This window comes from Columba livia, chromosome 1 (genome assembly GCF_036013475.1).
Source record: "Columba livia isolate bColLiv1 breed racing homer chromosome 1, bColLiv1.pat.W.v2, whole genome shotgun sequence".
Classification (NCBI taxonomy): Eukaryota; Metazoa; Chordata; class Aves; order Columbiformes; family Columbidae; genus Columba; species Columba livia.
Window position 1 is genome coordinate 26,253,685 of NC_088602.1, and position 26,166 is coordinate 26,279,850.

General features: G+C 34.4%; 1 protein-coding gene across 13 annotated transcripts in view; it reads left to right on the forward strand.

The window, feature by feature from the left end:
- NBEA (neurobeachin) overlaps positions 1 to 26,166 on the forward strand; it is a 490,360-nt gene that overhangs the window by 132,349 nt on the left and 331,845 nt on the right. For all 13 annotated transcript variants that reach the window (XM_065051668.1, XM_065051676.1, XM_065051716.1 and 10 more), the window contains exons 11-22: positions 1,383 to 1,491; positions 3,821 to 3,973; positions 4,762 to 4,930; positions 13,879 to 13,958; positions 14,793 to 14,855; positions 14,964 to 15,061; positions 17,347 to 17,439; positions 20,384 to 20,492; positions 22,489 to 22,570; positions 22,912 to 23,035; positions 23,360 to 23,552; positions 23,858 to 24,877. In XM_065051668.1, coding sequence (XP_064907740.1) covers positions 1,383 to 1,491; positions 3,821 to 3,973; positions 4,762 to 4,930; positions 13,879 to 13,958; positions 14,793 to 14,855; positions 14,964 to 15,061; positions 17,347 to 17,439; positions 20,384 to 20,492; positions 22,489 to 22,570; positions 22,912 to 23,035; positions 23,360 to 23,552; positions 23,858 to 24,877 — 2,293 coding nt within the window. The remainder of the gene's footprint in view (positions 1 to 1,382; positions 1,492 to 3,820; positions 3,974 to 4,761; positions 4,931 to 13,878; positions 13,959 to 14,792; positions 14,856 to 14,963; positions 15,062 to 17,346; positions 17,440 to 20,383; positions 20,493 to 22,488; positions 22,571 to 22,911; positions 23,036 to 23,359; positions 23,553 to 23,857; positions 24,878 to 26,166) is intronic.

Below are 26,166 nucleotides of genomic sequence, written 5' to 3' on the forward strand. Positions count from 1 at the left end.
CAATCTCAACATTGATTTAAAAGTAAAATATTGTATTTGGAAAGCAAGCAAACCTTTAGCTGACCAGATACTGTAAGTAAAGTTGAAAATTATAAAATGCAGGTTAGATATTTCCTTTCATTCACTTTTTCATACTTACAAAAGCCACAGTTTTCACCCTTGTCTGTGCACACCACCTGTGTGAAAACCTTCATGGTTGCAGATATTCATCTGTGCAGCTAGGAATTGTTAAACATAATTCATATTTAGAAAAGGGATAATGGCTTTATATATGCATTGTGCATTCTGTCATCTACCTTTTTAAGATGTTTGGAAAATATTTTAAATATTTGTGTTCTGTCATGAATATGTAGTTGGTTGTGGGTTGTGTTTGTTGTTTTGGGGTTTATTTTTGGTTTGGTTTTGTTTTGTTTTTTTTATTTCCTCCCTTTCCTCTGGGTTTTTCAGCAACAGATGAATGCATTTTTGTTTCCCTCTCACTACCCAGGAGTCAATTGGTATTTTTCTCCCATGGTGCATTGATCTGTCATAAGTTTCTACTGTTGGTTTTCAAAACATAGTTTCATTGTCTTGGTAAGTCTGTCCCCCGAAGTCTTTTGTATATCTTCTGAACACTTTTCTGAACACTTTTTTCCCCCCTTCCTGTGTTTTCTGAACACCTCGCTGACAAATACGGACTGAGCACCACTGGGATGGGCTGCTGGGCAATTTCCTTATAGCCTCTAGAGTCTCTCAGTGATGCTCCACCATTACTTGGTCAGGCCTAGATATTACTCTCATGTTTGGTCTGGAGAAAATATGAAGGACACTCTCTACCCTGCTGTTGTTCTACTGTGGTTTGTGGTGGGCATCATTGCACGAGTGCATATTCAGCCATTTTATGCCTCATTGCTGTGGTAGTAGTGACTTTAGGGACCGAAAGTGTGGCATGATTATGTACCTAGTGGCTGCAAATTTTGTTGTTTAGCATGGTTAGTCTGGATGGTAGAATGGTTGACATGGCCCGTGCCTACGTCATTCTAGCGCTGTCAGCTGGATTCCACTCATCTCCTACCGCTTTCAACTGCAAAACCTTGGGCTAGACCTGCAAGCTGCAGGACTAGATGTTTAAAACCTGGGATGGTCCTGGTCAAATATGAAGAGCTGACAAAATGATTTTTCCACTTTTATTTGAATATGAACTTCCACTCCTACCATTGTAATATGTGAACAATCATTGGAGAAATTCGTCAATAGAAAAGTGAGATTTGTATTCTTTCAAGGAATTGCTCACAACTTTAAGCCTGTTTCTGTTCACTTAATCACTGGTGAATATTTGGAATGTAACAGATTGATTTTGCTGCATTTGTAATCGGAAAAAAATGCTTGTTTTTTACATGCAGTGCTACCCTGTTGGCTTTTTTGGTTGAGCTTCTTAAGAGTTCAGTAGCCATGCAAGAACAAATGCTTGGTGGAAAAGGCTTCCTAGTCATTGGCTACCTCCTTGAAAAGGTATGTTTGGAGGTGCTTTTCATCTTCTTAGTATTTCTAATGTCATAGTGGTATTTTTGATTACTTAGCTCAAAGGACTGGTGGAATGAAATATATTTGTGATATAAGATATTTTTGATTTGTAATACTTGTAAGTCATCTTCATCTTTTCGATCCTCTCCTATGCCAATATTCAAATAATTTTCTGGAGTTGACCCTAGTTTTCTAATTTATGCTTTTACTGTAGATCTGTTTGTGAATCAATTCAATGCATTTTCATTTATTTTTCTGTGCTCTTTGTCCCCCAAACTCTCATTTAGAAAAATTTCTCTTGGTTCCAATTAGCACAAGGGTATGACAGACATCGTAATTTAGGTTTAAATTTCTTTTTCTATGTGTATTAATAAAAATTAAGTTAATACTCTGTGGCTCAATTCTGAAATTGTTGAAATAGTTGCTCTGTGTTTTGAAGAAGAAAAATGTAAAATAATTTAATTTCTTAAAGAAACAGTTGCAAGGGGCATTCCTTTACTTTCTTATTTTTTTATATAATCTCCCGGCTCTGACATGCTTGAATGTCTGCTACGGTATTTTTCATTAGCAAGCAGTAAGTGTAACAATCATTTAGAAGAAGTCATAACCAGAGCTATGTGATGTCCAATGGTGAAATTAAATTTGAACAATCTCACCTTTAGAAATGTACTAAATTTTGAACAAGAATGGCAAATAATTTCTCTCATTCTGCTCCCTATGCTATTTACAGCTAGGGAAATACATTCATGTAAGTAGAAAGACTCTACCTTCCTTGAGGTAATACCGAAATGCAGATTATTTTCTGTGCTTCTATGTTTTCTGTACTAAGCAAGTGTGATTTGGAATGTCAAAGAATTAGTCTAAGGTTTGGTTTATTTTTTTCTTATGGAACATTTTCTTGTGACATCACCAGAAAGAATTTAAAAAGCTGTTAGCTCCAGTTCTGTAAGCTATATATGGGCAGGCTAGTGAGCACTTATGAAGTCCCTTTCTCTTGAGTAGAGCACTATGGTTTATGGACATTGAACACATCAGTGTAGACTGTTGTACATGAAACTAAGATTAAAAAAAAGCTTGCAAACTATTCCAGTTAACACCTGCTACAATCATTAAACTCAGAGTATGTGAATATTTAAAGCATTTTGATTACTTTCTGTGACAACATAATTCTTACAGCATATGCTGTTTTCTGGGGTTTCTTTATGCAATATTCTCCTTAGCTGCAGTTTTTCAAAAGGATATATTTTATTTTTTTCAGTATGTGCTTATCTTCAGTTAGCACACATGGTGGGAAAAAATCCTTTTGTTTCCTAGCCAGACTCTATTTTATTATTTGTAAATTATCTGTTGTTCATTTGCATGTGATCAGAAAGCTTTTTTTTTTTTTTTTTTCCCTGACTTAACTTCAAAATAACATTTTTGTTCTTATTAGTTGCAGACTATTTATTGTGAGTTGTGATGTACAAACTAGAGGAAACTCAGCATCCAGGCTGAGCTTTTTTTATGGACAAATGGACTTCATCTCTAAAAATAACAAGTCTGCATGTTCCCAAACAGTACTTAGAGCATTAAAAGTAATTGAAACAATTTTAGAGAAGGCAAGGAGAAGGATGTTTCATGTTGTGGGTTTTTATTGTTGTTGTTGACTGGTTGGTTGTTTTTGGTAGTTCCTTTTGTTAACTTAGTGTATAAAGAAGTTTGTTAAGGTCCACATGCCCTATTACTGCAAAGGAGCAGATATCAACAGTGATTTTATAACATATGCTAAGAAACTGAAGAACTCTCTTGAAATTTAAGGAAACCTGTAATCCAGATCCTTCAAATATCTGCTTATGTTTAAGAAACAAAAGCAAGTCTACCAGTAATGTGTGTTTACATACTGAGAAACCCAATTCCAGTAAGATGCATAATTAACTGAAGAAGAGTTAAGGACTTCAGACTACATTCTTAAGGTGCTGTGCTGTTAAATATAGAATCCTGGCTGGATTATTACAAAACAAATAAACAACAACAACAACAAAAACCACAAACCAGCACCAAAGCGACTACCAACAACAAAAAATAGCCCCAATTATTGACGAATATTTTTAACCTGTTAAAGGTAACCATCATAAAGAACACGACTATTATTAGACAGTATAAGTTGCTGATGTTTATTCTTACTTTCCATTCATATTCAATGACATAAAAACATATGAGGTTGCACGTATTTAGTAAAGATGAACCTGGTGAAAATACAACACCATATTTCTGCTCTAAGTATATTAAGGAAGGAGGTTTTTCTTTATCTTTGCTCTTTATGATTATTTTTCTCCAGTCATCTAGAGTTCATATAACCAGAGCAGTTCTGGAACAATTTTTGTCGTTTGCGAAATATTTGGATGGATTGTCTCATGGAGCACCACTGCTGAAGCAATTATGTGACCACATCCTGTTTAATCCTGCTATCTGGATACACACCCCTGCAAAGGTAATTGTGCGCTTGAATTACATTATCACTCTTCCATAAGTATTCTTTTATACCATGGTGCTTTGGTTTCTAATTCTTTTTTATTTTAAAATATGTTAATAACAAAGTGGGGTGGTTTTTTTAGATCATGAAGTCTATATTCCACTTAAATATTGTCTCCAGTGTCTTTTATAGGTTTCTAAAAGCAGTTACATTCTTGCCTAAGATTCTGGCTAATACTATTAAAACACTGTTTGTAGAAATGCAGTCCCTTTTTCAATGGCTCCGTTACATTGTTTTATTGTTTTCCTAAAGAATAAGCATACCTGTGTATTTTTGTTTCTAAGCAAAAGGTAAGATATCCTCTTTTTTTACACTTTTGCCTAAACTTTCATTGTAATTCAGATTAGGTATTCTGGTTTGATTAAAAACTGTGAAAAAGTTATCACTCATCTCTGGTGAAAATGAAGTAGTTGTTTTCCTAAATAATCACAGTTGAGGAAAGTGGACCAAAGTGAAAAGTGACTCTGTTCTATATAATCTGACAATATATACTTGTAGTTTAAAAAGCCAAAATAGAAAACAAAACAGTACGTTTATTGTGACATAAATCATAGAATCACAGAAAATTTAGGTTGGAAGGAACCTCTGGAGCTCATTCCAGATGTCAGTCCAGTACCTGCCCAAAGTTGTTTGTAATTATTTTTTAGTTTTTTCATACCACATCCAAAGTAAATCTTAAAAAAAACTGAAATTAAGCATATTAATGCATACATTCCATTTATGTCTATAACTATTTCATTTTTCAGGTGCAACTTTCTTTGTATACCTACTTGTCAGCTGAATTCATTGGAACTGCTACGATCTATAACACCATACGCAGAGTGGGAACAGTACTGCAGTTAATGCACACACTGAAATACTACTACTGGGTGGTTAATCCTGCTGATAGCAGTGGCATTACTCCTAAAGGATTAGGTAAGTGCAATCCACTAGAAAGAAAATACAAGCATTTATTGTATAGGAAGATTTATAAACGTGTGAAAGCTCCTTGGATCTGTAGACAAAAAAAAAAGTAAATGGCAATAATTAGTAAGAGTGGTCAACAGCAGAAGGACTATGCAAGTATTATACTTTTGGTGTATCATACACCTCTTATAATTCCCTATGCATATATCTGTATTCCCAGAAGATTCCAACTCTGGTCTTCACTGGCTTAGTATATACTTATGGGGGCATACTTTAGGAAACACATTAAAATCACTTATTTTTCTTCTTCTGTAACAGAGAGGGAATGTTAAGTGGATTTCATATGCCAAGGAAATCTTTGTGGGGTTTGAATGATTGTTAATGTTAAATGACCTTGAAAACAGAGTGGAGGCTTCTAGTTCTCACTGCTGTGGTCTCTGAAGCTATATTTCCAGTTTAATAGTATCTTTTTCTCTGCCCTTATAAAATAGAGATTGATTTAACTTTGCTTATGGTCGTCCATTTAGCTTAGCTCAGGAAGCACTGAATGACAGCAACAAGAAAATACAATGATACACACAGGCTAAACACTTCATGTAGCAGATGTGTATTAACCAGAGCATCAAACCATTCTAATCCTATACACTGCAGCTGTAATGTCATTACTGTTAGCTGACTACTTGTGTAAATCAGTGAGGATTTGGCTGAAAGTCTCTTAAAAAATAATTCATACAGGGGAACTTATTAACTATCTTTATTCTGTAACTATAACTGTCATGCTGAGAAATTGAATAATTGAGGGATATTTTACTGCTGTCATATATCCAAATATTTAACAATGTGACATATGTAAGTTATTGGATAATTCTTCAGTTGTAAATGAGCTGTATGCATAGGGTTTTTCTTCAATATTTTCTTTTAATAAATTAAAATGGAAGGAACAATTCTTATCCTAGATTAGGTATACTAATAGGTGGTGAAGTTGTCTTGTTGAGGCTCACAGAAAGAGCTGCTGTTGGAGCTGAGACCTGATTTACAGCTCTTTCATACTATGTTAGATGAACAATGTTCTTCATAAAATTATTAAAATTTGCTTTAAAAATACCCAACAAAAGCAAACTGTGTTTCCGTTCACTGTTTATTTGAATGAAAAGTTTTGTAATATCAGGTTAACTGTAATGTCAGTGAAAAGGATATTTTCTACTTACACTGGTTCTGGATTCCTTTTGCCAAAATGGAATTAAGTTCATTTTTGGCACCTACAATGAATATGTCTCCATCTGAGCTAGATGTCTGCTGATTATAGGCAGTGGAATGCAGGAATCAATCGCCTGAATATGGGTTTCTGCCATCATTTTAGTCAAATCTGCTTGTTCTGTGTAGATATGTTGGATACCTATGGCATGTCAAGTTACAGTGATGAGTCTGTTTGGGAAGCTGTGTCCTACACCTAGTTGACAGAGCCTTGAGATCTATTTAGTTGGAAAGACGGTTGCTTACTAAACTCCACTGGCTATATTGATTTGATCTTCACTGACTTCAGGGGAATGTTAGAAGTTAGTCCTATGTGTTGGCAACTTCACTGTAGATGTCCATAGATGTCAGACTGAGCTGAATCCTACCCTGTGACTGACTTCATCCAGCTTTGTGCTTTCAGAATTCAACTCCATTGGGGGTTACATGGTTGTGCTGCATAGTTGCAGCTTTACCATCAGACAAGCTGACCATACCTGAGTTCAGGGTGGAATCAGGATGTTAAAAACTCAGCTGATCAGCTTATAATATGTGTATTGCATTTGTGACTGTTGAATGACCAGTTGTTGGGAAGTAAACTTTCCAAATGTCAACCACATTATTTACACCTAGACAGAGACCTGGAAAATTGCTCAACTAGTTTGAGACCATAAGTTTGATAATTTTGTCTGCTTGTTATTGCTGTAATTCTTTTTGGGTTGGCGGGGGAGGGAGTTGGTTGGTCATTGTTGTTGGTTTTGGTTGGTTGGTTTGTTTTTAATTAAAGAATTCCTGTACTTCTGTGTCATGATACTAGCACCCAACACCACTTTGAAAATGTGTTACATATTACAGACTTGCCTCTGGCTAGGCTTGCTCTTTCGTAGAAACAGTATGACATTTCTTTCTGCAGGAGGTATGACTTGTTTTTATCTTGCCCAGATCTGCCCCTCTGCAGTTAGCTGTGTTTTTTGAGTATTTGCATATGTAATGCTAGTTGAATAGCTAGAAAAAAGTGTATGATGTATTCATCAAAATCTGAACAGAAGGCATGGGAGTACACAAGGACACAAAATTAGGAATGAGAGATGAATTAGTTAACTCTAAATTAGCATACATACGGCTGTTTTACTTTCCTATCTTTTCTTTCATTCTTACCTATTTTAAGGATATAGTACGTTCAGTTCTCATTTATGTCAATTCCAGACAATATTATGTTTTTTTTTCTGACAAAGGCAAACAGGTAGATCTCTGAAAAGTAATCAGATAGTGCAAATTACTGGTTGTTTGCTGTAGTAGCATGACAACAAAAATCACAGTTGCTCATAATAAACTGTGAGGCCATGCATATGTTGCAAATATATGTTATCCACTATATCTGAATTTTCTCCTTTTTTTTTGCTTTAGTTAGGTTTCTGAATGGTCCTTATTTTTAAAAAAGGTTAGTTACAACCTTTTTCCTTCCTCCCTGTTCCTTAGTCCCATGTAATTGATACATCTCTAAGAAAGTATTTTGTAGTACTCTTCTGTCTGTAAAATGGCTTTTCCTGTGTTGAGTTAAAGTCAGCTTACCAGGGAGCAAGATCACTGGCACAGCAACGCAAATCCAGCATAGCTGTGGAATTTTCACCATGCAAATCTGCACCAGGACTTTTTTTGTTATTATTTCACAGGGAGCTTCTGCTTCTGACTAATAGAGCTGTAATCACTGTGGTGATTTGTAAGCAAATGACTGTGGAAATACAATAATTGCTGAGGTGATGGGTTACTAAATTTAATGCCATATTAACTTAATTTTATATAAGTTTTTTGTCAAATTCACATTAATTAGTTTCAATTGATAGAAGTCCTGAAAATTTTTCAAAATGTTGAATCACCAGGATATTACATTACTTTTCTTCACTTCACCAGGTGCTCTTTCTTTTAACATTAAGTGCAGTCTGCCAATGTGGTTTGTAGGTCTGGCTGATTCAGGATTGCAGTCTTAGAATACTCTAAGGAGCTGTAGTTAATATGCTTAATCCTTTTTTTCTGCCCATCTCTGTTTTCAGCGACTCATAACTTCACCAATCCTCATATTTCAAAAGTTAACTGTTCCAGGGTTTTGGTTTTGTGTTGATTTTTATTAGCCTGCATACAGCCACTACTGCCACACATAGCTGAAAATTTTATCATTTGATAAAATGGAGAATGATGTGTAAGAAGAAATTTGTAAAAGCAAGAAACTCACACTGTAAAAATACAATTATGTGAGTGTTAAAGTTGCTGCATTTTAAGTAGTATTTGATATTTCAAAATGAAAAAAAAAAACAGGACCCATTGTCAATGAGCAGTAATTTTACTGTAAGAAACAGAAAAATGTCATAGTGCAAGAAAATGGCATCTGATATTCCCTTATCAGAGGCAACTGAAACTCTAAGGTAACATGACATCAGACTTTTCAGATCTGAAGAAGATTTTAATGGATATCTTGCCAATATCCAAAATTTTACTGGATATGTTAAAGTGCCTTCAAATAATTTGCTGTCGTATTAGAAAGTAAGCTTATTCATCTAGACATTTTAGTAGTATGATGTTTTCCTGTCTTTTAGGCATATTGCTTGTTCTGCAGAGATACTGAAACACTTTTTAGTATTAGTTGTTTGATTTACTATTACTTGCAGACAGTTATGCTGCTTCAAAGTTTTATTGCTTACCCCTGTCTTAATGAAGTACAAAGTGGGTGAGTTTTCTGTACCGACAGTTTAGTATACATTGTTTAAATCCAAAGTGGCTCAATATTGAAGCTCCGCATTTGTCTAATGCCATTTACTTAAAAAATGGAACTTTCCCCTTGCTTCTCCTGGTATTCAGCTTATAAAAGAGAAGGCATAGATGTTTTGCATTATTTAAAAGGCTCAAATATTTATTTCAAATTTGATTTTGTATCTTCTCTTTCATTATTGTTTTCCTGTTTCAAACTGATATTTCTCCTTTGATTCAACATACTAAATTTGTGTTGTTTTGTTTCCTTTTGAAGTACTAGAGACATTTTTTTCAAAATTTGTACTTATCAACTTGCTTTACAATTATTTTTAGTAGGTTTAATATTTTAGATATAGATCTACATAGTGGTGGCAAGTTTTCTGTTTAAAATTATGAGTTTTACTTTCTTTTTTTTTTTTTTGTGGTGTGTTTGTGGTGTTTTTTTAATTAATTAAATTCCTAGTTATAACGAGGTGGCAGGACAAAAGTGACTTGTGTTTTATTAAGAGTATACTAAAAGTAAACTTGTGAAATAATTTTCAGGTCATGAAGATCAGAAAAAGTCAAACCAACTTCTACAAGAAAGAATCTCTAAACTGTCCTATATTTTACATTTTACACGTGAACTATGGTTATAGCTATTCTTTTGGTTTGCCACGTGCATGACTTTAACATTGTGTTAAACTATAGACAATAAGATGTGAAGGTGGGAGAGGATTGTAGAGTTGTCCAACATTTGGAGCATTCAAAGACACAGTGAAGCAGGCAATTGAGTAAAAATTGGCTAAAATTGTATTACTTCTTTCCATAATTATTTCCTTTTGTGGATTTTGGGAATGAATAAGAGGGTAAGTGGGGAGAGATTTAACTCTTTATCTTACTAGGGTAGATGGTGCATTTCAATGATAATACTTCAAGGTGCCTAAGATGTCTTAGTACTATGTTACTGGTCTTAGCTCTTCTTTGATGTTTTGTCTTTTCAAAGTATATACTAGACTGATATTTAAGGAAAAGCCAGTTGGGAGTGTCTTTCAGAATGGGCAAAACACATACATTTTTAATATCAAAGCAACAGAGAAGAATTTAAGCATTTTTTCTTTATCTTATCTTTGGATATCTACTAACTGTTGGATACTTTAATTTTTGTATTAACCCTGCCTTGATAAGTCATCATCGCAATTACTTGCCAACTGCATGGTATTCTCTGAAAATACTGGTGGACCAACAGTCCGCCACAGTGGTACAGTAATGAGAAAGCATAAAATTAAGGCAATAACAGAAAAATAAACTAAATGTTGGGGAGCTTTTTTCCTATGGGGGGAAAAACAACGAAAAAGAAACAACAAAACCCAATGAACAAACAAAAAACCCCACCACAAAACGTGGAATACTCACTGTTAACAACTCTCATAAATGTATTAAACCTAAATTGTAATTTTGAACTCCGTTGCAGAGCATCGCTGTGAAATACTTGTGACTTCATTGTTGCATGACAGAAATGTGCATTTTAAATTCCAGCCTACTGAGTAATGTAGTTCATTCTTGAGCTGTTGGCCAAGCATTTATTTTTGTCTGCTAGTGATTCCTGTTTGCTTCCTAACTCTTACTCTGAACAGACCTTTATGAGTGGGATCTTGCTTCCTGCTAGAGAATGTATTGTTGTTAATGTCCAAGTTAATTCCTGTTACATATAATTTTCAAGAACATTTTCGACGTCCAGCATTTTTGAACATGAGCTAATTAAGTAGGAATTATGAAAATTATTATAAGGAGAAAGTAACTGTAGTTCTTGTGGACAGAAAAAGTTTTGCAGACTTGTTTCAAGGGCCGCGTTAGCGTGGAACTCAATTCTCATTAGCTTTGCAACAGCAAGTAGGTCCTTTTGTGATCCACATAACATGTGATGTGATTTATGCATGTGTGGAGATGAGATTCAGCTCTCCATGTCATGTTTTAGTAATTTAAGAAACAGAAAAATTGTGCTGTTTACACATAAAAAAGCCAGGTGGAAGAATGTTGAATTTGCTTGCTTGTAGAACTGATAACACATTTTATTTATAAAGACAGGATTAGAAATATCTATTTTTGTTATTCAAAGCTCCCAATCAGTTTTTGACACCAGTACTGATTGTACTTTGTGAATGTGTTTACTTATTCCCTCTTAATTAGTTCTGGTTTATGCCCCTATAATTTCTTTGTGCTGCAAGGATGAATTGGATAAATTTTTTCATTTATTTTTCTCCAGTTGAAACGGGCTAACTCTCATTATGAATGTATATTAAAAAAAAATCTGATGCAAATCATGTTCTATCTGCAATGAATACATACATAAAGAATCTAAAAGCAGGAAATGATTTTGTGATTCATCTTGGTGTGAGATAGGGGAGGCTTCCTTTCTCATTGCCAATTAACAAGAATGTTGCTTTTTTTATATACTAGAGACTTAGAGCTGCTGTAGCAGACCTTAAAAGAATTGTCTTTGTTGTTGATTTGGTTTGGGTTTGGTTTTAGTCTTTAGCAGTGCAGTTTATCTGTTTCTGAGTGGTGGTGACACCAAATTGTCCAGATCCAGTGATGGGCACAAAGATTAATAGAGAGTAAAGTGTTTCAGTGTTTGAGTTGAAAAGCAAGATTTACTTGTCTCTCTTTGCCTCAGTATATGTATGTATGATATATATTTTTAAATAATAGAATAAATTATACCATTGTTTGGTCAATAATGCATTTTTTAAAGTAAATCATCAACTAGTAATCAAGCAAAAAAGTGTGATGACATAACAGTGATAGTGGAAAATCCTTTTTATGTAGTTTTACCATTCCCAGATTAATTCCATTCAATCTGTGTGAGAGGACTGTTGCATTACTGTTGCTGCAGTCTACTATTTGTAGCAAGCGACTGGTTATGTAGCCTCCAGGTTTTCCAGCCCTTTATGTTTTTTTGGCGGGGCACTACTGGTCCTTTTTTGATTTTTTTAGATTAATAGTCTTTTGGGCAGAGGCTGTCCCCTTTTTCTGATTCTAATGCAATGAATCTTGAAGACACAATTGAAATACAAGGAATGAGTAGTACTGGAGGACTGAAGGATAAAGTATCATTTCACCTGCTTGACATATAACCTGCAAGCAACAACTCCTTTTCTATCTTCTGTGTGTTGAAAAACCCTTTTCAGGGTTCTCGCACATCTCCAGAGAAACTAGTGGGTATGTGAATAAGAAATATTAAACTCAGATGTCTTTGAACATGTTCCTGGTTAATTTAGGGTAGCTCCTTTTTAATCCTTCCATAACATTTCTGTTGCCAAAATCCATTGTCCTAGTGTTCTGTTTTTTCTTTCTATAATTGCAATCTTCCAGAAAAGACAAAATACCTTAGTTTTTAGGCCTAGTTTTCAGATATTGTCATGGTGTAGGAGGAAAGACAGTATGCGAAGAAACAGATTTCTGTGATACAGTTAGAGTTGAATCTGCATTTGAATTAGGGAAAAAAATAGCTGTTGGCTAGAAGCACACCATTGCCATAAAAACACATGGAATATTTAATGTAGTTGCAGCTAGAATCCAACTTACTTCTGTTTTTACAATGGGAAATAGATGTTTCATAGTGCCGTTAGAATGTGTGGATATAAACCTGTTCTTTTATTTTTAAAGCCTATATGATAGGGTTTTTACAACAGTATCCTTACTGTTTTTACACATGATGGTGGGGGGAGGTTGAGATTTATTTGTATCTTTCTGAAAAGTACCCAGTTCTCCTGCTTCCACACCAAAACAGGGAGGAAAACTTGAGGGGATTAACCATTCTTTTTGTTTCTGCTAGTCAAACAAATAGAACTTACCTTTGGGTTTGCCCTTGTTCAGTCTTGAATTGCTGTGTGCAGACCAGGGGCTTCACTTCTAAGAGTGGCACTGGAGACTATAAAAAAATCTTCATTAAAAAGTTGCATTCTTCTGGATTGGAAATAATACTGAAACACAGAATGTTATTGAGCTTTGATATGTTTATCAGCATACGATGAAATGGCTGATGAATTTATTTTCACTGTGCAAAATTTAAGATTACGACACACATTGTTTGAAAAGTAGGAACTTAACAAAGGAATTTCCAGTTCAACCTGAACTATTTATGAAAGGGGACAATATAAAATACAGTAGAGCAAGGTCCAAGTGAATATGGTTATTTGAGCTCTGTTTCATATTCAGTTTTTTAGATACTTCTGTTTTCCTAATATACTTCCTCAAGCACAACTGTTTAAAGTATTATGGATTAGAGTTTTGGTTTTTTTTCTGGTTGAAATTTAATATTTATTCAGATGGTAGTTTCTTTTTGTTTAAACAGCTTCTTTCTACTACAGGTAAATGCAACCGCTAATATTTCATTAATCCTTCCTTTGCTGGATTTCATTCAGATGGTATTTAACATACTGACTTAGTTATTCCAAGTTGTTGTCACATACTTTAGGTGAGATTCAGACCCTTTTACATGTCCACAGTATTGCTTCTACTAGTCGTTTAAATTCCCAGTGTTTTCAGTGGAATTCAACTTGGTGTTGAATTATTCAACAGAATAATTTTGATCTTGAATTTGGCACTGACGTTAGGGTGGTTAAGTAAATTAATCAGTAGAGTAGTTGCTCATAGTGGGAATGGAAACTCCTAGTTTATATGAAGACACTTACAGATCATATACTTTATTTTGTGTGAGTCTAGACCTGTTAACTACCTTTCATCTTACTATGTCTTTGTTTAAAAAAATGAATATATATATGGATTTCTTTTTTCCAAAATGAAACATCACTTAAATATAATGATACTGTAAAATGTGACTCTGAAAGGTTATAAATGATATCATTCGTAAATACGTACTCTTATATAATGAATAGAATACTAAATCTGTTATTGGAACTGTGATTTCCTTAAGAAGCTGCAGTCAGTAAAGGAATTATTTTATATTTAAAGGTGGTATATTTTTCTTCTTCCAGATGGTCCTCGGCCCTCACAGAAAGAAATCATATCACTAAGGGCATTTATGCTTCTGTTTTTGAAACAACTTATATTGAAGGTAAAAATTCCAGATGGAAAACATTGAGATCTGTTACATGCATGTAATAGGATTTTTCATAGTAGTAAATATGTAATACCTGTCAGATATTGCATCTGTTTCTGTTTAATTTTAATGTCCATGCACAACATAAAGGTAGTAGATCTATACAATATTTCTTATTTACCTCATCAAACTATGCCATATATATTTTATTAAATGTATTTGCAAAAATAGTATATGGCACTGTAGAATCTTTCAGGAATCTGGGCTTTTTTTTATATGATAGTAAATGCTTGCATGATCAAACGAAAAAGGTAATGGCAGTTGTAAATTCAGTTATTGCTTTATCCCTTTTGTGTGTGTGTGTTTGGTTGCTGTTGTTGGTTGTTTTTTTGGGTGTGATGGGTTTGGTTGTTGTTGTTGTTGTTGTTGTTGTTTTGTCATTTGTTTTTATTTCCTGCCACTGGTTGAAATGATCTAGGACTCTTTCTGTTACAGCTGAACACTAGTCTTTGACGTATAATCTGCTATTTAAGACTACACTGAAAATCAGTATTTTCTGGCCTGGCTTATACCTCCTGTTTTTTTCCAGTTGAGTCAGGGACTGGAGGAGTGGCAGTAGTAGTTTATAGCATCTGGAGGCCCACACTGTAAAAGTCCCTCCTAGCAGGAATAGAGGGCTGACTTTGTGTTGGTTTGAATGGCTAATGAAGTGAAAGAGAGAATTTTCTTTGAGTTCAAATAGGAAAAAATTGTAGGATTATTTGACTTGGTCCAAGTTTTTGTTGAAACAAACTTAAAGAATGTGTTTTCTCTGAGTAATCCCCCTCTTTTTTTTTTTTTTTTTTTTAGGATCGAGGAGTGAAAGAAGATGAACTACAGAGCATATTAAATTACTTATTAACAATGCATGAGGTACATTTTTGTAATTACCTATCTTTTACTGTAACCAATTGTACCAGCTCTATGAGAAGCCTGTTGTCAAGGTTAGTTTGTAGAATAACATTGATGCTTGTCAAACAGGATGAAAATATTCATGATGTACTGCAGCTGCTAGTGGCACTGATGTCCGAACATCCAGCATCCATGATACCTGCCTTTGATCAGAGAAATGGGATACGGTAAGACAGTGAAGTGAGAAAATATCTTAAAAGTAGTTCCAGTATCATCACTCTCCAGATTGCTTCTTTTTCACATAAATATCACACTTGCTGATCTTTCAAACTGCAATTTTATTAACTTGGGCTATATTTTTTGTCAAAACCAGAGTGTTTTTGATAGCTCGGGGGAAAAAATCTTCCACTTAAGGTTATCATTATGATACTTGAAGGTAAATGTACTGTCATACTTGCTTCTCAATCTCAAATAGAATGTATAATATTTAATCTATTTAATAGAATATGTAATTCAAATAGAGTGTAAAGATGAATCAAAAAGCCAAGTGTTTATCTTAGAATAATTTTGCATTTTCTGCCTTCAGATTTTTAACATAATCTGGAGTGAAGCAGAGGTAAACAAGAGAAATCATGCCATAACTTCTCAAATTCTTTCTGGAAAGATTAAGGAAACTTTCTGTAGAATTCATATGTTCATCTATTTGACAGTAAAACTAATAACTGACAGTTCCCAGAGAAATATTTGGGGTTTTTTTGTTTTCTTAGGCCCAATGTGGTAATGCAGTTTTTTTCAGAGATGAATAATTTTCATGTTAATGATTTAATATTTACTATATAATTTTATTTTGTGCCATTCTGAAAATACTTTGGAAAATTCAAGGGGCTTATATAACGGGCATGGGGCAAAATCTACTATCTAATAAATTAAGTTTTACCAAAATACTAAGGTCTTAATACAGATACTTGCATGGTCATTCAAAGAGTTTTAGATACCAGTTGAAGACTCATTGTACTCATGATTAGGACTTTGTTTTCTGCCTATAGTTGTCTGTATTCAGACAGAATTCCCCTCCTGACACAACAAAGCATAAAACTGATCTAGAAGATTTGTGGTACCGATATTAAAATTCTTTGGTGCAGTTTCTGTGTTTAAAAGTCTGTGCTGAAGAAGTGGAGAGAATGTGCAGAACTGCAACATTTAAGCATTAAAAAAAAAAAAAAAGCCTTACATAGCATTAGGGATTCATCTGCTTATGTTATCAGAAGACAGAAGCCTCAGAGGTCACTTGAAAATGGAGGAGGTCCTTTCAAAAGTGGAAGATATTGTCTGCTAAAGCACTCTTTAGTGGAGAAAGACTAAGAATGGGTAAAAGCTGAAGCTCAGCTAATTCAAATGGGAAAGTAAAATATAAATTTAAAAATTTTTTGAAGAACAGTCCAGTGGGAGGGTAATATTTTCTGTATTTTGATGCTGTTAAATCAAGGCTGGTTTCCTTTCTGAAAGACGGTGGAGTTTTCACGGAAACCAATAATATCAATTAAATAAGTAATAAGCTAAATTAGTTAAATGTTGAGGGCTTTTTTATCCAGGATTTAAAAACAGAGTGTTTATTTTTCATTCTATTTCAAATGTTGACGCAATGAGGATGCGGCTTTGTAAGTGTACATGGGATTCTGTTAGAGAATCATAGAATGGTTTTGGTTGGAAAAGACCTTTAAGATCAAGTCCAACTGTTAACCTAACCCTGCCAAGTGCAGCACTAAGTCATGCTCCTAAGTGTCATATCCACATGTGACTCAACCACTTCCCTGGGCAGCCTGTTCCAATGCCTGACAACCCTTTCTGTGAAGAATTTTTTCCTAATATCCAATCTAAACCTTTCCTGATACAACTTGAGGCCATTTTGTCTCGTCTTGTTACATGGTAGAAGAGACCAACAACCACCTTGCTACAACCTCCTTTCAGGTAGTTGTAGACAGTGATAAGGTCTTCCCTCAGCCTCCTTTTCTCCAGGCTAACATTTGTGAAACATATTGCTGTGTTTTATTTTTGATAATGAGATTACAGTATGAATACCCTGTGATTAGATGCAGGTACCCTGTCCTGTGTAGAAAGGATATTGAGTAGGGGTTTTAAGAATGAAAGGAGATTTTCAGTAGCTTCCAGGTACTGTAAGAAACTCCAGGGTGTGCTCCAATCTGCTTCTCTTGTCTTAAGCTACAGCTGCTCTGGCTGTTCTTTATCTGATTGTTCCAAGATAGAATTATAAGATAAGATTGTTGCTTTCTGTTATAAAACTGAACTGAGCCAAAAGACATGTCTGTAACCTAAAGAATTCATAATCAAATTTTCATGCTGTTCTTGGTGCTTTCAGTATATCTTTCCATTTTGTGTCAATTGCTATTTTTGTAGCTTTATTTATGAAGAAATATCACTCTTCAGTGAAATACAATACGTAATGTTTAGTAATAAACTGAAAAAAACCCTTGTATTTCTTTTTCTTTTTTAGAGTAATTTATAAGTTATTGGCTTCCAAAAGTGAGAGTATATGGGTGCAAGCTTTGAAGGTGCTTGGATATTTTCTTAAACACTTGGGTCATAAGTAAGTAATAATTTGCACACTTTGTGAACTTTATACACTGGGATAAAATTAATTTTCCGGTTAACTTGTTACTATGACGGTGATTCAAAACATACAATGATTGTCTAACAAATGGAATTCAAGTTTTAAAACAATTGAAAAAAACACATTTCAAAAATACTTTTTATAAATGTATACTGCATGTTCAGTTGCTGGCAACAGAAAACATGAGTGGCATCAAAAGCTTGTTGCTGGAATTTTCGTTGTCATTGCAATAAAAGTTTCAGGGCAGTACTTTTAAAAATAGCTTTAATATGATGGGAAAATGGAAACAGAAGAATATGTTATTCACATGGGAAAGTTTCAGAAGGAAAAGCAAACAGACTAAGTAAATGGTCATGAAAAAAGGATGGAAGTACATACCTCTATGCAAGAAACATTTTTATATAAAATGTGGCAGTAAGAAACATTCACATTTAAAAAGAACTGGTGTCACAAAATAGATGTACTTAGTCTCATCTTCCATATTTTGATGTTAAGAAAGTACTAAAAAGCCTGATGTGCCGCTCACTTTTCCCCTTTTACATGCAATGTTTAGCTTCCTGCTGGGGTTGACCCAGAACAATATTCCAGTGGGAGACTCTGCAGTGTAAGAATTCGCAGTGTCCTTCACTAGAAACTTCATTGTGTAAAACCTCCTCAGAAGGGAAAGGAGTTGGGAGTCTAGCCAGAGTGCAGGATTGCTAGACACGCTTTTCTCAATAAGTAAGATCAATAAAGTCTGACTGTATAATTGAGAGACAGTTAGCTGAGAATATGCTCCCAGATGGGATTTTTCTTTTTGGATCCAGCAAGCCAAATAGTTTTCAGGGAATTAATAAAGCAAATTGATAGTCCACTCAAGAATCTCCAAGGGCTTTTCAAACATTACTTAGTAAAAGTCATTCACATTGATAGTAGTTGGATTAAGTAAGATACAGAAGCCTAGTTGTGTCCACATAAGTACATTTGTTTAAAATATTTATCACTTATCCAGTAAATCAAGTAGCAAACTCTGTCAGAGGAACATGACAGAAAAAGAAGTGTCATTTTTCAGAAGCTGAAAATTCATTTCCCGCTCCTTAGCTTCTACTTCTTATTTTGGATATGTCAGTGTAGTTTCAATTGTTGAGTGAAAGTAAATACTTATCACCAAGTTTACTTCATTTTTCATGCAACTGAAGTAAACTGAAATCCACTTGAATATTCTTCATAACTTTTGAAGTTTGTTTGGTTTTAATTTTCAGACCTCTGGACATCTATAAACATCCACATGTTATGTAGATTTCAGCAAGTAAAAATGCTTCCCCCCATTTTCATATCTTACAACTAGTGCTTGTGAGGTGTGCCTATTTGTGTACATACATGTGTGTGCATACACATGATTTTATTAAATTGTGGTCAACTACAAAATTCTTAGTGATTATAAAATTAAAAAACACTTCAAGTCCTGTTTCACAGCACAGGAAACAAGCATTGTTTATTAATGCACTAAAGTGCATAAAGAGATGTTATAATGCAATTTATGAAATCAGAACCAATACAATATTAGCACCAAGTGTGTAGGTACAAAACCAATTACCATTGCTGTAGATCATATATATTCAATGCAGGTTAAGCAATAGAGTGGAGGTAATTGATTCTTCAGAGAAGTGACCAATAATGTGTTAGATGAGAGCCTGAATAACTTGATCGATTTTTATTTGTGATCTCTGATGATAGAATACCTTGTCTAGCCTGAAAAGTGGGCAAAATCTTGTTCTTTTCCTTCTCTGCCATCTTTGATTTTTTCTATGACACCACTGAAATCATAGTCTATTATTGACATTTGGGTTTTATCTACACATTTAAACCTTCCAATCAATTTTCACTTCCGTGTGCAACATCACAGCTCACAAGGTTCACTACCTGTAGTTTTTCCTCATGAGTAACCTGTGAACTCGCTTCTGTGGACAGAAGAGTATACAATGTTACAAGTTGTTGCCTCTCTCTTTTGTGGTTATTTGAAGATTATAATGTAATGTATTAATTTTAAAAGTTCTAGAATGAATCTATGTAATTTAAGGCTGTGATATTATCATCAGTAATCATGAAAAGGGAATTTCTTAGCTTTTGAATACATAATTTTTTACAGAAAATTTACTGTATCTTATATTTTTTCTGCTGCTTGAATATAGATTAGTAATTATTTTGAATAATATTTTTATTTAATATTCATGACAGTAATAGATAAATTTAGTGATTCAATTTATGACAATTACTCTATTTATTACGTTATATCCAGTTTCGAAAGAGTAGTGATTTGGGACAGGTAGAATACACTGATGTGAGCTTCTTTCTTCTCTGCTTTTCAAGATTTGAGTAGATTTTTATCCTAGCTGTAAAATTTGCTTTAATCACTTGGAATTTCATAACTTTTCAGGACTTTATTTACTTTGAATCATAACATGTTATTCCATGATAGAATTATTTTTGTCTGCATGAGAGAATGCCATGTAAAGAGAATGGCAGTACTGATAAATCTGTCAGTATTTATGTTGGCAGATCTAGGGTTAGATTGTCCTGAGTCCTTGAGAGAGTGACAAAAGATATGTTCTGCACTGTTCACATTTTAGCCAGCCTGTGAACATCTTGAATGCTCTCAGCCTGAGTAAGACAGAAAGGGTTTTCTTTGTCTTTTTCACTGTGAAAATCATGGAGGGTGAGAATGGTGTGTGATTTGTTTTATACAAAAGCCCATCCCAAATACTGCATCGCTTCCTGAGATTCTTTGTGTATTACAATTGCATTCATATTGGGAAAGATCTTAAATTTTTTGTATAAATTCAAAATATCACAATATTTGGCTTTGGGGCTTTTTTTTTGCATTTGCTTAAAATGTTCTATATGCTTGGCAATTTCCTAATGTTTATATTTTTTCTTCCAGGCGAAAGGTGGAAATAATGCATACTCACAGTCTTTTCACGCTTCTCGGAGAACGGTTGATGCTGCATACAAATACAGTGACAGTTACAACCTATAACACTCTTTATGAGGTACAAATTATTAAACATAGAGATTGGCATATCTGTTGTAAAAATTATGACTTAATTATAATAAATTGTGACTGTGTGCTTTACAGTATTCTGATCTCAAGACTTTTGAGAAAATTTTAGATAGAAATTTTAAGAGAGCAAGTCTGGTTGAGAATGTATTTTGCTGTGCTTTGGATATTTCTATGAACAATGTCATTCCTTGTACATAGTCTCTATAAAACTTTCCACTTACAGCATTACAAAGGCTGATGGAAGACATTCTGATGTCAACAACAACAAAAAGGCCTCCAATTGCTCTCACTCCTCCATTGTTTTCTTGTTTCCATTGAAATGGAAAGTACTGGAGCCAAAGAGATGCCTTTTTTTCTTTTTCTGAGCCATTCCTTTCAAGTTTACAAAATTTGGAGAAGTGCTGCTTTTAACTAGTGTTGCTGATAGTGTACCAAAATGATAACTGAACATGACCACTTTTATGAAACAGATACTGCTCAAGGCAAGTGAATGTGACCTCAAAACATTCAACTACCAATTTCTTGTAGAAACTCCAGTTTTAATGATGAAAAATTTTATTAAAGCAGAATGCTGTAAATGTCAGGTTGGTCAAAACCTATGTACTCATGCCTGCAAATGCATAAAGATCACATCCAATTTTCAGTTATTTTAAAAACGGTGACTTAGAATTGAATCTTTTGCAATTTCTGAGGATCTTATGCAGGAGAAAGACTGACTTTTTTTTCATTTGGTCATAAAGAGGTGAAATGGCTAGATACATAGGACTGGTTCTAGAAAGACTGGAAGATTAAAGGAGTGGTTGGTATTTGGGATTCTGAGTCAGAGTGATGTAGAAAATGTTCTCCTGTGATTGTAAAACCTAAACATCATCTGTTTGCTAATGACTTACTCAGATGTCAAGTTCTTTTTTTATTGCACATGTCCTGTGTTATTTGACCATTTTGGTCTCACAGTCTAGATGTCCCTGCATTCAGATTTCTGAGAAATTCTGTGGTTGGTATTGCCAGAAAATACATGACTCAGTGACAAAATTAAAGTGCTACTTGAAACAAGCATCCTCAGATATTTACATATGAAAAAAATAACCAGAGGAGGAGAAAAAAGAGTTAAGTGCCATAAGTACAAAAGATTTACCGAGGAACTAATGTAGATATTTTCCATGTTCTCTTACAGAAAGCAGAGGCATATTTGCTTTCTGTTTTAAATACCAATATGTAAAGACCTATTCAAAGATATTATGTTTAAAACTAGCTTTAATTTGATTATTAATTAATGGATTAGCTAAAGTTCTGCTGTAAAATAAATAAGAATCACTGGTGAAATCATTCTATTTTGAAATATATTTGCTTTAATATACTTCTAGAGAATCCCATGTTAATATTGTTAATTTTTTAGCTTGTTCTTAAAAATAAAGTTGCAAACATGCAACAGGTGAAGGGTATCCCAGCATGAAAGATCTGTAATATTGCGTCAATACAAATTAACTAGTTTGTCAGGTACAATTCATGAAACAGTAGAATGATGTCTCTTGTTTGTTATGTGAAGCCCCAGGATTATTCCTATGGAATGCTACCTGTGACTGTTCCTCTTTCCCAGCTGGAGAAAACTAAACCCAATTTTAAGAATTGTTGGGTTTGGTTATGGATGGAATGTATGAGAATAACTTTTGATGTATAATGCTTATGGAAGAATTTTTAATCTGTGAGTGTGTAATAATATGAGGAATATGAATGAAATATCTTTTAACCACAATTATTGTATATTTAGTAAGCTTACTAAAAATTTGATTTACCAGCCACTTTGCAACCATTAAAATCTTGAGCCTTGTGTAGAGGAATTGCTTATTGCTTATAAAAATTTTTCAGAAAAATGTTTTATATGAAGTTACAATGTGGTAAGTGTACTTAACAAATTTTAAAATGAACAAAGAAATGCTGCAACACTTAATTAAAAATGGTAAAATGAAATTAATATTCTGTTTCAGATTTTGACAGAACAAGTGTGCACTCAAGTTGTTCATAAACCACACCCGGAGCCAGATTCGACAGTGAAAATTCAGAATCCAAGTAAGGACAATATATTATGTTTGTATGATAAATCCTAGAGGTTTTGTATGGTTCTATGACAAAACCTAGAGGTTGTGGTGTTTTTTGAAAGAATATGGTTCAGGAAGCAAGAACAATTCTTCTGTCTCAAATACATATGCGTTTCAGTTACTACTTTCATTAGTATCTGTCAGCAGGTTTTGGTGGGTTTTCTTGTTGTTTTTTTTTTTGTTTGGTTGGTTTTTTTTGTGGTGGTGGTGGTTGTTTTTTTGTGGTTTTTTTTCTTTTTTTTTCTTTTTCTTTTTTTTTTTTTTTTTAAATGCAGTTAAAATGTGTTACGTATCTAATTTATTCTTTCAAAGTGATTCTTAAGGTGGTGGCAACACTGTTAAAAAACTCCACGCCAAGTGCAGAGCTGATGGAAGTTCGACGTTTGTTCTTATCTGACATGATAAAGCTCTTTAGTAATAGCCGTGAAAACAGAAGGTATGTCACTACAAACAGTATTTTCTCATCCTTGATGTGTGGGTAGTAGCAATCTGTTATACTCCATGTAGAGTTTTATACTGTATATTAAATGGAATATATAGAAAATAGATGTCATAGGTTTGTTTTTTTAGTTCATCAACTAATATTGGGTTATTCTGTTTAGAATATACTTAAAATTTTTATTAATCCCCAAGTATTTTTAAGTTTCTTTGTACTATTAGATTGATGTTCAGAGGAAACGTTCCTCCTATTTTAACCATTATAATGTTAAAATAAAGAAGCTCTCTTTGGATATATTTTGACATAATTATTTCACTTTAGATGTTTACTTCAGTGTTCAGTGTGGCAGGACTGGATGTTTTCTCTGGGATACATTAACCCAAAGAACTCTGAAGAGCAGAAGATCACAGAGATGGTTTACAACATTTTCCGTATTCTCTTGTATCATGCAATAAAATATGAATGGGGAGGCTGGAGAGTGTGGGTGGATACTCTTTCTATAGCTCATTCCAAGGTAAGAAATGACTCGTGCATGGTTTTTAAATTCTGGTAACTCCCCCAAAGGCACTGGCACTACAGTAAAAGATGTAAAGTGATTTAGTGCCATCTGGTGGCTACCTTCATAATGGCAAGGTGGCTTTTCTTTGTCGTCGTCCTAGGTCCTTTGCTGTGAAACAATTTGTAAGCAATATGTGGTATGTTGTCAAGATTCTTGTTAGTTTTTGTCCAAGTTCGTGGATATTCATTCATCCATATCGATATTCATCATCCTTTCATGGATAGGCATTCATCCCTGTAATCTCTTCTTTTCTTTTAAAGGTCACATATGAGGCACACAAGGAGTATCTAGCAAAAATGTATGAAGAGTATCAAAGGCAAGAGGAAGAAAATATTAAAAAGGGGAAGAAGGGGAATGTGAGCACTATCTCAGGTCTTTCCTCTCAGACAACAGGAGCAAAAGGTGGAATGGAAATTCGAGAGATAGAAGACCTTTCACAAAGTCAAAGTCCAGAAAGTGAAACGGATTACCCTGTCAGTACAGATACAAGGGACTTGCTCATGGCTACAAAGGTGCCAGATGATGTGCTTGGAAGTGCTGAGAGACCAGGAGGAGGAGTGCATGTGGAAGTTCACGACCTTTTAGTTGACATAAAAGCTGAAAAGGTAGAAGCTACTGAAGTAAAGCTTGATGATATGGATTTATCACCAGAGACACTGGTAACTGGAGAAAATGGTGCACTTGTAGAAGTTGAATCTCTTCTAGATAATGTGTATAGTGCTGCTGTTGAGAAGCTCCAAAACAATGTTCATGGAAGCGTGGGTATTATTAAGAAGAATGAGGAAAAAGATAATGGTCCGTTAATAACTCTGGCTGATGAGAAAGATGAACCTTCTACTAACAGTACCTCATTTCTCTTTGATAAAATACCTAGTCAAGAGGAGAAACTTCTGCCTGAACTTTCAAGTAATCACATTTCTATTCCAAATGTGCAAGAAACACAGATGCATCTTGGTGTAAACGATGATTTGGGATTGCTTGCACATATGACGGGTAGTGTAGATATAACATGTGCTTCAAGTATAATAGAGGACAAGGAGTTCAAGATTCACACAACTTCAGATGGAATGAGTAGCATTTCTGAGAGAGAATTGGCTTCATCATCTAAAGGATTAGAATATGCTGAAATGACTGCAACAACTCTTGAAACAGAGTCTTCTGGTAACAAAACTGTACCTAGTGTTGATGGAGGAAGTATAATATCAGATACAGAAAGATCTGATGATGGTAAGGAAGCAGGAAAGGAGATACGAAAGATCCAGACAACTACCACAACCCAGGTAGGTTTCAGGTGCTGTAGCCATGTATGTGTTCGATGTAATCACTGTTTGTTGCTGCTGGGTGAATTAATAGTATGAAATCTGAGAGATGTTTGAAGTATATTTCTTTAATTAGACAAAAGACGTCCATCCCCCAAGCCTATTTGCTTTGAAAATGTCATAATGTGTAAGGATTGTGAAGTCTGTCATGTCAGTATAGAAAATATGTATTGCAATTGTGGATTCTTTAGTTTAAAAAACTTAGATAAGAGAATCTGTCATCTATTTTCCTTAGTTCTTCTGGACAGATCAACTGATACTCTTAGAACTCTGCTGTAGATTTTCTTTTTAGTATGTCTTAAGATTAGAAATACCTATATTTTACTATGAAATATACACTGAAGTGGTTTTTACTGGTGCTGTGCCTTTCTCAGAGTGTAGTCTTACATCACTTTATTACCCTGTCTTTCTTCCTGTACAGGAATGCTGGCATAAATAATCTCTGGTTTTGATTATAACATAAGCAAAGGAATAGCTTAGGGATAACAGAAGAAAAACTGCTAGTTTATTTCCAGACCAGAGATGATTAATAAAAGAAGTATCTACTTTCTTCTTGGAGATCCTTTCTTGTCTAGGTCTGCCTCCAAAAATTCTGAGAAATTACTGGGTTTTGTGAGAGCCATAGCATTCTGGAACTGGGAAGGCCAGGGCAGAAGTCTACCCTTTGAAAGAATTTGTACTCTTTATACATAGCAAAATATAGGGTCACTTTGAACTTTTGAAGGACAGGATTAATTTCCCCAGTGGCATTGTTCAGAGACTGTAGCACATAAACAAAGGTTGCTTTTTAGCACATCATCTGGTGAATGAATTGATTACCTTCAGACTTTACTGGCTGACTATATATCCAGTATGTACACCAGTATTTGTCTTCTAGGATTTTAAAGTCAAGCAGGCTTCCTGAAACTATGGAAGAAGAGCCAAACAAAGATTGCAAAAGTTGCTCTGGCTGGTACTGTGTAGTGTTTACCAAATTGTCGGAAGACTTTCAGAGTTACACTCAAGTACACTTGGAGTAGATGTCATCTAATGAAAGAACATAGATCAGGCTGCCTTCTGTGTTCTTCAGGGAGACAACACTTTCAGAAAACCTCCAGTGAAGGGACATTTTAATTTATATAAACCATCTATGGTTTCCAAAACAGATACTTTCCCTTAAACAAACAAACAAAAAACAATTACTCAAACCAGTGGGTTCTGACATACAGAAAGAATGCTCTTTTCTAAGTCTCTCTTCTCTGGTAAGAACC